The sequence below is a fragment of the Chiloscyllium plagiosum genome, unplaced genomic scaffold (genome assembly GCF_037043375.1).
Source record: "Chiloscyllium plagiosum isolate Xiang-an unplaced genomic scaffold, Cpla_swu_hap1 HiC_scaffold_19, whole genome shotgun sequence".
NCBI classification, from domain to species: Eukaryota; Metazoa; Chordata; class Chondrichthyes; order Orectolobiformes; family Hemiscylliidae; genus Chiloscyllium; species Chiloscyllium plagiosum.
In genome coordinates, this window is record NW_028270157.1 from 44739047 (window position 1) to 44754221 (window position 15175).

At 40.1% G+C, this 15175-nt stretch overlaps 1 protein-coding gene across 1 annotated transcript in view; it reads left to right on the forward strand.

The window, feature by feature from the left end:
- Positions 1 to 15175, forward strand: part of nrip2 (nuclear receptor interacting protein 2) — a 76290-nt gene that overhangs the window by 43629 nt on the left and 17486 nt on the right. Inside the window, exon 4 of the mRNA XM_043709403.2 lies at positions 13261 to 13400. Coding sequence (XP_043565338.2) covers positions 13261 to 13400 — 140 coding nt within the window. The remainder of the gene's footprint in view (positions 1 to 13260; positions 13401 to 15175) is intronic.

Genomic DNA, 15175 nt, shown 5'->3' on the forward strand with positions numbered 1-15175 from the left:
TACGAACGTCAGGCTAACTGTTCTATAATTCCCTAATTTCTCTCTAACTCCCTTTTTGAATAGTGGGATTACATTAACTACCCTCTAATTCAGAGGAACTGTTCCAGAATTTATAGAATCTTGAAAGATGATCACCAATGTATCAATTTTTCTACAGCTACCTTCTTAACTACTTTGGAATGTAGATTATCAGGCCCTGGGATTTATCAGCCTTTAATCCTGTCAATTTTCCAAACACCATTTCCTTATTAATACTGATTTCCTTCTGTTCCTCCCTCTCCCTGACACCCAACATTTTTATGGCTGTTATTTGTGATGTCCTTTGTGAAGATTGAACCAAAATATGTATTTAATTGGTTGCCATCTCTCTGTTTTCCATCATAACTTCCCCTGTTTCTGACTGCAAGGGACCTACACAGCCAGGGACCCAGGTTTGATTCCAGCCTTGGGTAACTGTCTGTGTGGAGTTTGCATGTTCTCTGTGTCTGCTTGGTTTCATTTGGGTACTCCAGTTTCCTCCCACAGACAAGAGATCTGCAGGTTGGGTGGATTGGCCATGCTAAGTTGCCCATAGTATCCAGGGATGTGCAGGCTAGATGGATTACCCTTGGGAAATACAGGATTATAGTAATAGGGAAGGTGGGTGGGATGCTCTTCGGGAGGGCAGTGTGGACTTCGATGGGGCAAATGGCCTGCTTCCACACTGTAGGGATTCTATGATATTACGTTTATTTTCACTAATATTTTTCTCTTCTTATACCTATAGGAACTGTTATAATCAGTTTGTGTGTTCCCGCAAGCTTACTCTCATATTCTATTTTCCCTTTATCCTCCTTTGCTGAAATTTAAACCCCATTCTCAGATCTGCTGTTTGTTTTTTTTTTGACTAATTTGTAAACCTCTTCTTTGGATCTAATACTGATTTCCTTTAGTTCCTTCCTCTCACTAGATCCTATGCTTCCCGACAATTTTTGGGGTTTTATTTTTGACATCCTTTGTGAAGATTGAACCAAAGTATGTACTAAATTGGTCAGCCATCTCTTTGTTCCCCATTATAACTTCCCTGGTATTAGGGTTAATACTACCCCTGATTTTCCTTGTTAGTCTTTCTCATTTCATTGTCAAGCATCTGCTCCCCCTAGTTCAGAGCCCATTAGCTCCATGTTGTATGCTCTTGCTTTCACTGGTCTATGGAAAAGCAGTATTGTACACACCTCACAAATATGCTCCAGTAAATTTGACTTTTAAAATTGCAGTCATCTTTAAGGCAGTATCTTATATTTTTAATCCATAGTGCAGAAATAAAGGAAACAATAATACTGGTCTTTGCAAAGCACTGAATAAGAAATCTCTAAATTGAATGACAGCAATCTTTAACATAATCTGTTATGGTCTATGATATATTCCTCTTAGGAATGGCAGTGTCTTTTTATAAAAACGACTATGCTTCAGAGGCATCTAACAGATCATCATTCTTGTAAACTTCATCCATGAAGTTTAAGATTCAAACCATCATCAGTATCCAACTGATGGACATCCAACTCAAAGTATTTTGCTTCTGATTTTATTTTGTTTGGAAAGCAAAATACTTCCTTTTCTGTTTAAGGATTTAACCCATGTCCACACATCCAGTTTTCCATGGCCAGAGGTGGGGAGTTGACCGGGAGATGGTGCTGGATTAGGAAGGTAGTATGGTTGTCAGAGGTTTGGGCATATAAGAGGTCAGGGGAGATGTCTTTAGGGGAATGAGGACTGAATCAGGGTTTCAGTTTAATCGGAGTCCAGAGTTAGAGTTGATTTATCATCCACTACCTTCTCCTGGGTATCTATTAGCTTAACTGAGTTGAAACACTCTGTCTGTAAAGAACTCTTTCTACAGGTTCCAGTCGCAGGGAATTGCCCATTAGAACCTTCAACTGCCTGAGCAATTCCCACTCTGCTATAGCTGGGATTCCACATTGTTTCGATGCACAACTCCAGTCTATGCTGGTCTAACGGTTCTCTTAACATTTGGAATATCATGGCCAACACTTTCCAGATTACAAAACTAGGTGGGGAAACAGTAGTGTGGTGATAATGTCAGACAAGTAATCCAGATTACAGGCTAGTTCTCTGGGGACATGGGTTCAAATACCACTACAGCAGCAAGTGGAATTTAAATTCAACTAGTAAGTCAAAACTTAAAAGCTGATTTCAGTAAGGGTGACCATGAAATCATTGATTAGTCAATCAGAGAAGTTTTACTTTATGACAGTGTCTTTTTAGCGAAAGAAATCAGTCCATCTTTGTCTAGTCTGGAATGCATGTGGTTGATTCATGACTGCCCTTTGAATGGCCTAGCAAGCCTCTCTGTTCTAGTACAATTAGGCATGGGCAGTAAATGCCAGTTTTGCCAGTGATCTCCATTTCCTCTGATAGAATAAAGAAAACAAGAAGTCCAAGTAAGACAGAAAAAAGCTGTAAAGATATACAGCTGTAAAGGTTTAATGAGTGAGAAATAAGATTATAGATAGGGTGTAATGTCAAAACATTGTTCAAATTGATATTATTCATTTTGGCACCAAGAATAGAAAAGTAGAATATTTTTAAAAAGGGGTGAAATGTATAGATGTTGATGTTAAAACGGACTTAAGTATACTAGTCAAGACTACAAACTTTACCTGTCCACACTTAGGAAGGCACTTTATTTGGTCTTTATTGAAAGAAGGTAGGAGTTCAGGAATAAAGAATTCTTGTTGCACTTATGGGGCTTTGGTGAGACCACACCAGGATTGTGTGTGCAGGTTTTGCTTCCAAATTTAAGGAAGGATAATCTTGCATTGTAAGATTATAAAAGAGTAGATTCTGATAAAGGTGAAAAAGTTTGATATGCTATTTCCCCAAAAATAAGGAGACATAATAAGGGGTTGGTCATTTAAGTGAGAATTCTTTTTCCACTTAGAGTTGTGAGTCCTTGGAATTCTCTACCCCAGAGGCTATGTAAACTCTATTATTGAATATAGTTGAGGCTGAGACAGACAGATCTTTGGTCCCTTAGGGAACCAGGGAATATGGGAGAAGGGAGAAAAGCAAAATTGGAAGCCATGATTGTAATAAATAGTGGATCGGGCTTGATCAGCTGTATGGTCTACTCTTCTTCCTGTTTCATCTGTTATCATAAGGGGTACTAAGGTTATATTCTACATTATGCTCTCACACAGGCAATCAGTTGGTAATGTAAGTTTTTACAATTTGTTTACAGAATATTGAGTCGCAGGCTAGGCCAGCATTTGTTGCCCATCCCTGATTGCTCTTAAGGTGGTATTATTGAGCTGTCTCCTTGAAGTGCTACTATCCTTGAGATGTGAGTACACTCCCAGTGCTGTTGAGGAGTGAATCCCAAAATTTTGACTCACTGACAATGAAGGTATTGTGAGACTTGGAGAGGAACTTGCAGTTCCTGGTGTAAGGTTGGTTCTGTGAGCATGGTAACCAAGTTCAGAATGCTTAGGGGATCACCTGATACTAGATGACCATAGAAGACAACTACAGCAGAGTTTGCTATAATCAATATGTGGATTCAGACTATTACTGTCTAATTTTATGGTTGATTTTGTCAGACTTGTGCCTTTAGAATCAGTTGCACATGTCTGGAGAGCTGTTTGCAATGGAATTTCCTGTATCATTAGAATAGTTATTCATGTACATTTTCTGTAAAATGGTGCTGCGATGTGATGTGCTGGGATGCTATGACATTGTTGTCAAGTCAATGCTGGCTGGAAAATGTGGAGTTTGCAAGTAAGGAGGAACATGTTTAGTTCAGTGAGTGCACTGGCAGTTCACTTGAATGAATACCTGTTTACAGCTTCATGTGCAAGCTTTACAAAAACATCTATGCACAGAGGAACCAGAAGCAGATAGCAATATGTGGCTCACAGATAGAATTCCTACAATCATCTGAAGTTATTCATGATGCTGATAAAGTGGCATTTGTAGTTCTTCCCATTTTACCTTAGAGTATTGATCTGAATCACAGTGTGGAATTAGGGGTCTGAGTAACATGGCCTATGGTGAGATTTGTGGCAGAATCATATGAGAACAGAGAGTGACAAAAGAGTGCAGGAGGCTACCCAGGACAAGGCATGGGGAGAGACAGGTGGGGCATGGTTAGGCCAGAGGGATCATGCCTAGAAACCTCCGAGCACAATGGGACCTTCATCAGATGGGATTATGGAGTTTAATCTAGATAAATATGATGCGCTATATTTTGGAAAGGCAAATCAGGGCATGACTTATACTCTTAATGGTAAGGTCCTTGGAGTGTTGCCAAACAAAGGGACCCTGGAGTGCAGGTTCATAGTTCCTTGAATGTGGAGTCGCAGGTAGACAGGGTAGTGAGGAAGGCATTTAGTACATTTGCCTTTATTGATCAGTGCATTGAGTATAGGAGTTCGGAGGTCATGTTGCTGTTATACAGTACATTGTTTAAGCCACTTTTGGAATACTGTGTTCAATTCTGGTCTCCTTGCTACGGCAAGGATGTTGTTAAACTTGAAAGGGTGTAGAAAAGATTTGAAAGGATGTCACCAGAGTTTGAGGATTTGAGCTATAGGGAGAGGCTGAATAGACCGGGGCTACTTTCTCTGGAGCATCAGAGGCTGTGGGTTGGCTTATAAAATCATGAGGGGCATGGACTGGGTGAATAGTCAAGGTCTTTTCCTGAGGGTAGGGGAGTCCAAAACTAGAGAACATAGGTTTAAGGTGAGAGGGGAAAGATTTAAAAGGACTTGAAGACAGGTTTTTCATGCAGAGGGTGGTACGTGTATGGAATGACTGCCAGAGAAAGTAATGGAGGCTGCTATAATTACAACATTTAAAAGGCATCTGAATGTTTTAGAGGGATATAGGCCAAATTAGATTCGATTACCTACAGTGTGGAAACAGGCCCTTCAGCCCAACAAGTCCACACCGACCCTCCAAAGAGCAACCCACCCAGACCTGTTCCCCTACACATAACACCATGGACAATTTAGCATGGCCAATTCACCTAACCTGCACACTTCTGGACTGTGGGAGGAAACCCACACAGACACAGGGAGAATGCACAAACTCCACACAGTTGCCCAAGGTGGGAATTGAACACGGATCCCTGGCGCTGTGAGGCAGTAGTGCTAACCACTGAGCCACCGTGCCACCCTAACGGACTAGATTAATTTAGGGTATCTGATCAGCATGGTCGAGTTGGACCAAAGTGTCTGTTTCTGTACTGTACATCTCTATGACTCTATAAATTCTATAGTTAGGGGAATAACAGGTACTATATCCCCAACTGAGGAGGTACCAAATGGTAATCTTTCTCCCCTGAGGCAGAAGGAATCTTAACCTGTAATGTATGACCGGTTTCTCAGAGGACAAATTCAGAAAATGTAGTCGGGGTTGGAAGGAATAACGTGGACGCAATTTGTTTATCGAGTTAGGGTTAATTTTGAGTACTGGTAGGAAGCGGACCTCAAAGTGATGAGTACAGGCTGTTCTGTTGTAACACACGTTTCATTAACGCAAATTCACTGCTATGCGATTGACAAATTATAGATGCTGTTTCTAAAATGCAAACTTTTAAAATATGTGTTGGCTGTAACACAATTACAGCACCGACACTTTAAGCACTGTTTCGAAAGTATGATTTTTTTGTAATGCAACCATCATGTTATGGAAGAACTGATTGTACCCAGATTGTTTTATGATAGGTTTCTGAGGGAAGGAAACATTGGGTTTACCTGGATACTCTCAGCATCCCTGCCTTGCCATGTCTTTTTGTGCATGGTCCCCTCAGCCAGAAAAATCAGGCTCACATCACTCCTATATTGCCATGCCATTAAGCACAGACTGGAAGCTTGTGGTTGTCAGCAAACAAGGAAGGTAGTCTGCCCTTATGGGTGCTGGTACAGTAAGTCAAGGTCAGCCTCCAATACCAGCATGTGACCACCAGAGTTAGGAAGATATCTATGCAAGGAGTGAGGAGCCAAATGTTGGGCAGCCCATTTCTCCGTCTACATTCATTCTGAGGATTAATTTCTTTCTAGAAGGTGAGAGAGAGAATCAAGTATTGTGGGAGGTGAAAGTTGGGAGAACAGCTGTTACTGTGGGTGCCAGTGGAGAGCTGTCTCAAGCAGGTGATTTGGCAGTACAGAGGTCACACAAGGTTAGCGGTGTCAGGTGTTAGAGTAGGCGAGAGAGAGTGAGAGAAGTTGTTAGAGAGTAGGAACCTTAGTGGGAGGTGGATACAGTAGCAGGGATGGAGTGAGTGTGAGGTATCGGAGACAAGGTGGTACTTTTATGCAGACAGACTGGAGAAGGAGAAACTCCTTCATACGCTTCTGTGCATTGTGCCTGACCAGCCATGTGGGCAACCTCAGACTAAGCTGGCATCGACTCCTGTCATGGCCTCCCCTGCTCGTCCTGGGGGAAAGGGAACATCATGCCTCTGCACCATCCTGTACACCAGGACTTTCAGGTCCTGTTCACAAAGCAGGCCAGAGATCTCTGCTGTTTGCCACGTCTGTGGCAGCTGTGAGGACTTGTGCATAGCAGCTCCAGACTGACAGTGTATGTCTGGGTGCCTTTTAAAGATGGTGCCAACAACAGGGATGCTGGTCAATTTCAAAATATCCAGTAAGACAATAAGACATAGGAGTAAAAGTTAGGCTATTCAGCCCATCGAGTCTGCTTCACCATTCAATCATGCCTGATTGTTTCTCAATCCCATTCTCCCACTTTCTCCCCATAACCCTTGATCCCCTTGACAATCAAGACCCTATGTATCTCCACATTAAATATACTCAGTGACCTAGCCTCCACAGCCTTCTGTGGCAGTGAATTCCATAGGTTCACCACTCACTGGCTGAAGAAGCTTCTCATCTCCATTCTAAAAGGACTTCCCTTTACTCTAAGGCTGTGCCCTTGGGTCCTAGTCTCTCCCACCAATGGAAACATCTTCCCAACATCCACTCTGTCCAGGCCATTCAGTGTTCTGTAAGTTTCAATTTGCACACCTCCCAATATCCGTTTAACCTCTATCGAGTATAGACCCAGAGTCCTCAACTATTAAAATAGTAATACATCTTCTTTCCTCTTCTCCCTACCAAGAGAAAATTGCATGCATTAATAATGAAAATATGTACATATTAGGTAATTGCAAAAGTATTTACACAAAAATAACAAATGAAAAAAACCGAGACTAAGAATTCAATTAATGTATAATAGATTGTTTGACCATCTTTCCAGATCTGGAGACCACAGTGCAACATGGATAAAAGCGAATTACTGTGGATGCTGGAATCTGAACCCAAAAGAGAAAATGCTGGAAAATCTCAGCAGGTCTGGCAGCATCTGTAAGGAGAGAAAAGAGCTTTGACAAAGGGTCAGTTAGACTCGAAACGTCAGCTCTTTTCTCTCCTTACAGATTGTCTGTCTGTATATTTACACCCCTTTGTCACACATATTGCATTATGTGTCTAGTACAGATACACTTGAAGTGTCCTTTAACTGTCTAACAATTGGAAGTTTCAAAAAGTAGTCAATGACCAGGAGAAAATTGTCACCATGTATGGACCAATGGGAAGATGGTTCTTTGATATGCTAATTGTAACTATTTTCGCAAAGCCTTTATTGATTTCCTGTCTACTACATGGTGTCCTATCCAAGTGTCTTTTTTACATTATACCATGAAGAAGTTGTGACAATATGCCTTGTGTTCAAGTAATTGCTTTCCTTTCAAAATTACACCTTCTGAGGTAGCTAGTTCATCTCTGAATGCCAAAAGCATCTGATAATGTTTGGCACCTCGACCATGTCAGGCCATCTTTCTACGAAAATGTTCATTGGTAGATCATTTGGTGTTTGTTCCTAAAGTTGGTTGCATTTGTGATGACCAAAATTTTTTTTTTAGATATTTTTATTGAAAATTTTAACATGTTTTAACAAGTTTACAAAAGAAAACTAAAAAAAGGTCCAAATATAAACATTGATATACAGTTGAATCATAAATAAATGATAACCAAAATCTATCAAACAAGAAAAAAAAGAAATACTAAGAGAAAAAAAAGACAAAACTCAACTAACTACTCGTCTAACTTACAACTGACCAGAGTGTATCATTAAAATTACATTACATTACATTACAGAGAAAAAAAAATCCAATGGATAACACATAAATTGAACAGTGATATACATGCTCAGAATGTGTTAACATCAGATCACAACAAAACCCGTATTTATCCAAAACATCCCGAGCATAGAGTATATAAAATTCACAAAAATAAAAGCTCTTTAGTACATTCAGATCAGTATAATTAAAAAAACTATTTCTAAATAGTAAAAAAAAGTATAAAACGTATTTAAATGGAGATCTTCTCCCTTACCCCTTATTCCCAGGGAGCATCACTTCCTTTCCAAAAAACCACCATCATAACCTCTCCCAACCAGTGCCCCACCCTTGACCCAGGCATCCCACGATAGGATAAAGAAAATTCAAGTATACTACTGAACTAGAACTAACAGTGAGTACCCTGTCCCCCACCCACACCAACACCTGGATATATTTGGTAATGTTAATACCATATATGAACATATATGACTATAAAATTACAGTCTCAGCAAATAATAATTAAATATATTAATACGAAATAATAGGGGAAAACAACCCCGCTCCCAAGGACAAAGATAAAATAAGGTAGCCACCTTCCACCCATCTACATTAACTAAACTCCCTGGTCTATATATATATAAAACAAAAGGGGGGAAAGGAAATCGCTAAGTAAAGGATGAATAAATAAACCCTTCTTCCCACCCACCCCCGGAGATAATATTAAACAGTAAGATAATGAATGGAAAAAAAAGGGGGGTAAACTGGGGTGGGGGTAGGCAAAACAACATCAATTAACTCTTATAATTTGTCTAAGAGAGTCCAAACGTTCCTTGGCCTTCTCCGGTGATCCGAAGTTATACACGGACCGTTCATGGCTAAAGCGTAGTATAGCTGGGTAGCACAAGGAGTATTGAATGTTTAAACCCCTTAAACGCTTCTTTGCTTCATCGAACGCCTTCCTCTTTCAGACCAAAGCTGGGGAAAAGTCCTGAAATAACATAATCTTGGATCCTTTATAAGTCATGGCTTGGGGGTCTTTCCCAAGATTTCTGGAGGCTTCCAAGAGCATCTGCCTCACCTTATAGCTCTGCAGCCGGAACAGGACCGGGCAGGGGCGCTGGTTCGAGCCGGGCCCGCGTATTGCAAGCCGGTAGACCCATTCTACCCTTACCTGGCCTGATCCAGCCTTCAGATTCAATAACTGCGGAAGCCACTGTTCAAGGAACGCTGTAAGCTGGCCGCCTTCTTCTTCCCGTTCAGAAAGGCCCAGCAAAAGAATATTTTTTCGACGACCTCGATTCTCGAGGTCGTCAATGTGATTCTCTAAGGTCTGGACTTGCTGCTCGAGAGTCCGGACCCGATCCACGGCTGATTCTGCAATGGCCTCGGAGGTTGCGGCCTTTAACTCTGCCCCTCCGACTCGGCATTCAATTTCTTCAATGTCTCGGCCGTGCTTTTGTAGCCCGGCCGAGAATGAATTCCACCGACTTCGGGACTCTTCTATGAAAGCATCAATCTTCGCATCGAGTTTGGAGATTATTTCCGCGAGGCTCGCCACCGTAGGTAAGTCCCCTGGGGCGGCTGCGGATGCCTCTGTTTAGCTGGGGAGGGTGGGGGAGGAGCTCCTTTCCCCCTAGTCATTTTTACAGGAGACTGAACTGTATAAATTTAGTATTAAACCACTAATTACAATAAGTAAAAACTATTTTTAATTGATTTGGTGAGTGTGGTGGGGGAGGGTGGCCCACTTTGCCTAGGTCTTGCTGAGTCGCCGCCATCTTGGATCTCTCATGCCCAAAATTATTAAATCATTCTTAAGCACATTTTCATCCCCTGTCCATACTGTCTACTTGCAGACTTGCAAGTGTAGTGGAATTTCTGTATTCTTATGCAGATTTTTACCTTTTAGTACCAAGTTTGCAGCAGACATCAGTCAATTTTTACATTAAATCATTGTAGTCCAGGTGATGCAGCTATCAATGGTTTGCACCAAATTATTTTCACTGGATTGTATTTGTTTGCACAGGGAATTGCACACTGGTGTTATGATGCCAAATCCTAAAACAGTATTTAATGCTACATGTTGGAATAATTAGATGTTGTGTTGTGATAGACTTTTCAATGCAAATGCAATTTGTTTATCATCTTATGTGATATGATGCTTTGTTTTTGAGATGCATTGACTTCTAAGATTGTCTTATTTGGATTGTGGTACTGTAGGATGCAAGTGTCTGCTGAATAGCTTGTTTGAGAGATTCAGACATGTATTAATGGGCCCCCTGCCGTACATATGGAATGTCTTTCCTTAAGTAAGCTCTTAACAATGATGCCTTGTTGAAAAAAAAATGGTATACATGGTTCTAGGAAGTTTATAAAAGCTGAGATGTCTTTGCAGATCTTCCTTGTCTTGGAGTGTAGGCATATGGTTATACTACTTAAAATTTAGCTGGGTTTGGATGCATTCCAAAATCTGAATAAAAACAAAAGTTGATCTGGTGCGTTCACCTGTCACTACTTTGTTTTGAATACAGGTCCTTCATGATAAGCTGCCACTATCAGCAAGTGCAAATTTTGTTTGTGCTGTTCATTAGTTTAGCCCATTTTGACAAGATCCTCAGCAACATATACACATTCCAGTATACTGTAAGTCCTGTCATTTTTTCCCATGTGCTGCTGGAATAGGTCCTGCCTGAAGAATGGACTGAATGGTAGCTCCTGGAGGAAATACATTCCAGTGTTCAGAAAGTACAATTTCGAGATTTCTCTGTGAAGTGAACTGACTAGAAAGTATACTTAATATCAAGCTTGGAAAGGAATTTAGCTCATGTCAATGTGGGAATTAGTTCTACTAAAGTTGGAGTCCTGAATTGTCATTTCTTTAGAGAAAGGTTAGTGTGTCTTAGGTCCAAACGTGCTCTGATTATACCATCTTTCTTTTGAACTGCACACATCTGTAACATGACAGATAATACACACCAGTAAAACCATTGATCGAGAATTTGAGTTTGCCATTTTTTTGGGATGTGTGATATTAATCGTGGTAAAGGCTTCTAACTGTTTGACTTTGCTCACACAACATATTACTTTCACAATGTAGAAAGCTTGTTTTCCTTTTTTCAGGTTCTTTCACTTTCTGGTCTGTCTTGCAATTGTATCCATGTATGTTCTTGTATTTTTGCAAGTCTCTAGTGCACTCCTTGTTGTTGCTCACATGCTGTTTGTTTGATTATGTTTTGTTATAGTCTCTGGCTGCACGTCTGGAATCAGATTTTTGTTTGCATTAGAGAGCCCATTGTTCTTTTGTACTGCATAACTTGTCAAGATTTTGAAATGTAAGATAGCTTTACAGCGGACTCAACAGACCACACTCTCAACACACCATATTTGCTTTCTGCATCCTGGTTACTACATCTAATACATGTAGATGTTGTCCCACAATTATTTCATATTTTGTCATCTTTTAACAGTTTGTTGATGTCCCCAAGAAGTCTCTATGAAAAGCTTCAATGGGTGTTGAAGCCATAACTAACTCCACTCTGACAGGTCAGCCTGTGAGAAATCATCACCTTTGCCTTGTCACAGCACCTACCAATGAATTGATCATTAATTGTTGCTTATAACTCATCAGCTCTAGACAATAAATTCTGCTTGTTTTTGCACAAAGCAGGTCCTCCAACTATTCCACCTCCGACAGGCCTAAACGTTTGACTCTGTGCAACTCCTTATTTCCAATGGCTATCTTTATTTTTACTGCTGCTTGTCTGGTTCTGCAAAGGCTAAGTCTTAAAAGTCAGAAGTTACACGACACCAGGTTATAGTGCAACAGATTTATTTGAGAGCACAAGCTTTTGGAGTGCTGCTCCTTCATCAGGTGAAGCACCAAAAGTTTGTGATTTCAAACAAACCCTGTTGGTCAGAACCTAGTGTCGTGTGACTTCTGACTTTGTCCAGCCCAGTCCAACACCAACAACTCCACATCATAAATGTTCAAAAAGCATAGCTCCATCTTTTGTTTTAAAAAAAACTAATTTCAGAAAGTATTCCAATGGTGGGGCAGAGTTAAGATTTTATATCATGACAATTTAAGGGAAATAAATAAACTTAATGCACAAACCTGAAGTCCATTCTTCCACTTTCATGTGGTGATATCACCACACCCTTAATTCAGTTCTCCCATGTCAATTGTCATTCATTCCTCAAATGCTAGGCTTGCCCTAACTTACTATATCTTGTTAGAGGAAACAGTATAGAATACATGAGGTGTTATGCTCTTCCAGTGAGAAATGGTGAAATCACAGATACACTGCCAGTGTCAGTTTATTGAAGAACTAAATAATGGAAACATGGTGATGTGTAGAGGAGGGATAGTAGAATCTCATCAACCTTGAAAATGTGTACACAGAATATGCCTGGACAAGAGTCTTGAGGAACATCATATCCATTAGGAAACACAGAGAAATGCAAGAACAGAAAAGACCATAAGGAATAGGACCAGAAGAATGTCATTTGGACCCTCAAGCCTAATCTGCCTTTCAACTGAATTGTGGCTGCTCCGACAATCCTCAAGCACAATTTCCTGTCCTTTCCCCGTTACCTTTGATTCCCCACTTTGATCAGGAATCTACTTGCTTCAGCCTCAAATATACACAAGGACTCTGCCCCTAATTCACCATCTATGGTAAGGAGTTCCAAAGACTCTCAACACTCAGAAGAAATTCCTCCTTATTTCTGTCTTAAATTGGTGCTCCTTTCTTCCGTGACTTTGGTCCTATCTCTCCCATGAGGAGAAACATCCGCTCAGCATTTACCCTCTCAAGCCCCTTAAGAATCCTATGTATTTGAATGAGATCATCCTTACATTAATGATTCAATCTTTATGCTTCATTTTTTCTAATTCTTTGTTAGGATTTGAAATTTGAGCAAAAGGCCCAAAATTTCAACTGGAAGCATTGGTACAATTTAGTGACCAGTGTTATATTTTACAAAAATGTTAGTAGCTATCTAAAAGAGGTATAAAATGTGAATAGCCTGTGTAGTGAATGTGGTTACTGGCAAGTTTAGATCATTTATTTCTTTTGATACAATTTCTTGCAGTTTGTATTCTGATGTGTTTGACCTACTATCCATTTCTTCAGTTTAAAGGAAATGCCTGCAGCGGAGAGTGAAGACTGTGGAGATAACAGATCCAAAGATAGTTCAAAACCAATGGAACGAGTGGAGACATTAGAAATCATGTTGGGGAAAGAGAAAGTAGAGTGTTCAGCTCTGGTAGTAGGTAAGAACCTCATATTTTCCATAAACTGTAGGAGATTCTGTAATTAATTATTTGATATGAAATCCTATTTACTTCAATTAAAGGAACATGCTCATCGCCTGTTCTGGTAACATGTGATTTACGTTTGAGTAAATCAGGCTAAACATTAATTAATTCCAGTGTTTAACTCTAAACATCTAGATTTGATTATTCTAACACATGCCAGCTTTGCACCTTCCATCTTAAGGATATCCAAAATGCTGCTGCCAATGTTGTAAGTTGCACCTCACTAGTACCCAGAAACAAACACTGAATTGCTGTTTACAGTCTTGTTAACTTGTCCCTCATGATGCTTCCTCACAGGGTTGTAGTCTTTTATAGAGATAGGGAGGGTTGAGGCCCTAGAGTCACTTACAAGAAAAATTAGGATTTTGAAATCAAAATTCTGCTTATCCAGGAAGCAGGGCAGGTCAATGAGCATAGGATTGATGGGCGAAAGCAATTTTAATGCAAGTTAGTACATAAACAAAGTTTTAGTTGGCCTTAACTTCCTGAAAAGTACACTGTGGGAGAGGCAGCCAGTTAGCAATTTGTGCATTTCCATTCCTGAATATTTTTACTTTTCAACACCATTTAGTCTCTTTTCTTTATAAGTAATATGCAATATCCTTATTTTTATTGTTGAATCTCATATTTTTCATATTGAAATTAATTTGTTAATGATATGCCCAATTTGAAAATTTAATATATAGTCATTTGTTGCGTTCCTATTGACATCACCCTGAAATAGGTTTCATCTTTAAATTTAGAAGTTGTGTTTTTGATTCTGAAGTCTCAATTGTCAACAAGTTGAGAACAAGTCACCTCAGCACTAAACCTTTTGAAATCTTGCTTACCACCTACCACCACTGAATAACTACCCTTTAGTTGTGCTCTATCATGAAGGCAGCTAGTTATCCATTCGAAGTCAGAAACAAAAACAGAAGTTGCTGGAAAGGCTCAGCAGGTCTGGCAGCACTTAAAGAGAAATTAAGAGTTCATGTTTCGGCACATGGTGACCCTTCCTCAGAACGGAAGGGTCACCAGAACTGAAATATGAACTCTTCTTTCTCTTCACAAATGCTGCCAGACCTTCTGAACCTTTCCAGCAACTTCTGTTTTTGTTTCTGATTTACAGCATCTGCAGTTCTTTCAGTTTCTATCAGTTCTAAACATTGTCTCCTGAGTTATAATCTTAATTATGTGGTGTCCTATTGAAGTCCCCTTTTACAGTCCATGTAAACTAATTTCATGGTCAACTCTTGATCTCCCTTGCCATGCTGTCTGCTGTTGTCCATGTATCCAACGTAAATCTTGTTCCCTTTCCTCAATCTTTTCCTTCTGTCCTTTATATACCATGGTAACTTATTAGTGTTTAGCTTATGCTTGTTTTTAGTGGAATATGTTTTCCCTCCACCCCATTGAGCACCATTTTAAATATTTTCCAATGCTGTTCTGCTCTATTCTTTGCCAATATTAGTGCTTACTTTATCTTCCCCAAATTCAATGCTCGGTTTCTGTCCAATATATTACCCTGGGTCTTTGTCATACTCTTGCCTTTCTCAAATGTTATGTTAAAATGCATATATTATGGCCACTATTGTCTAGACTTTAACTTACTACTTTTTAGTTGGTTTAAACCCCATTAGGGTGGCACGGTGGCACAGCGGATAGCACTGCTGCCTCAAAGCCCCAGAGACCCAGGTTCAATTCCCGCCTCAGGCGACTCTCTGTGTGGAGTTTGCACATTCTACCCG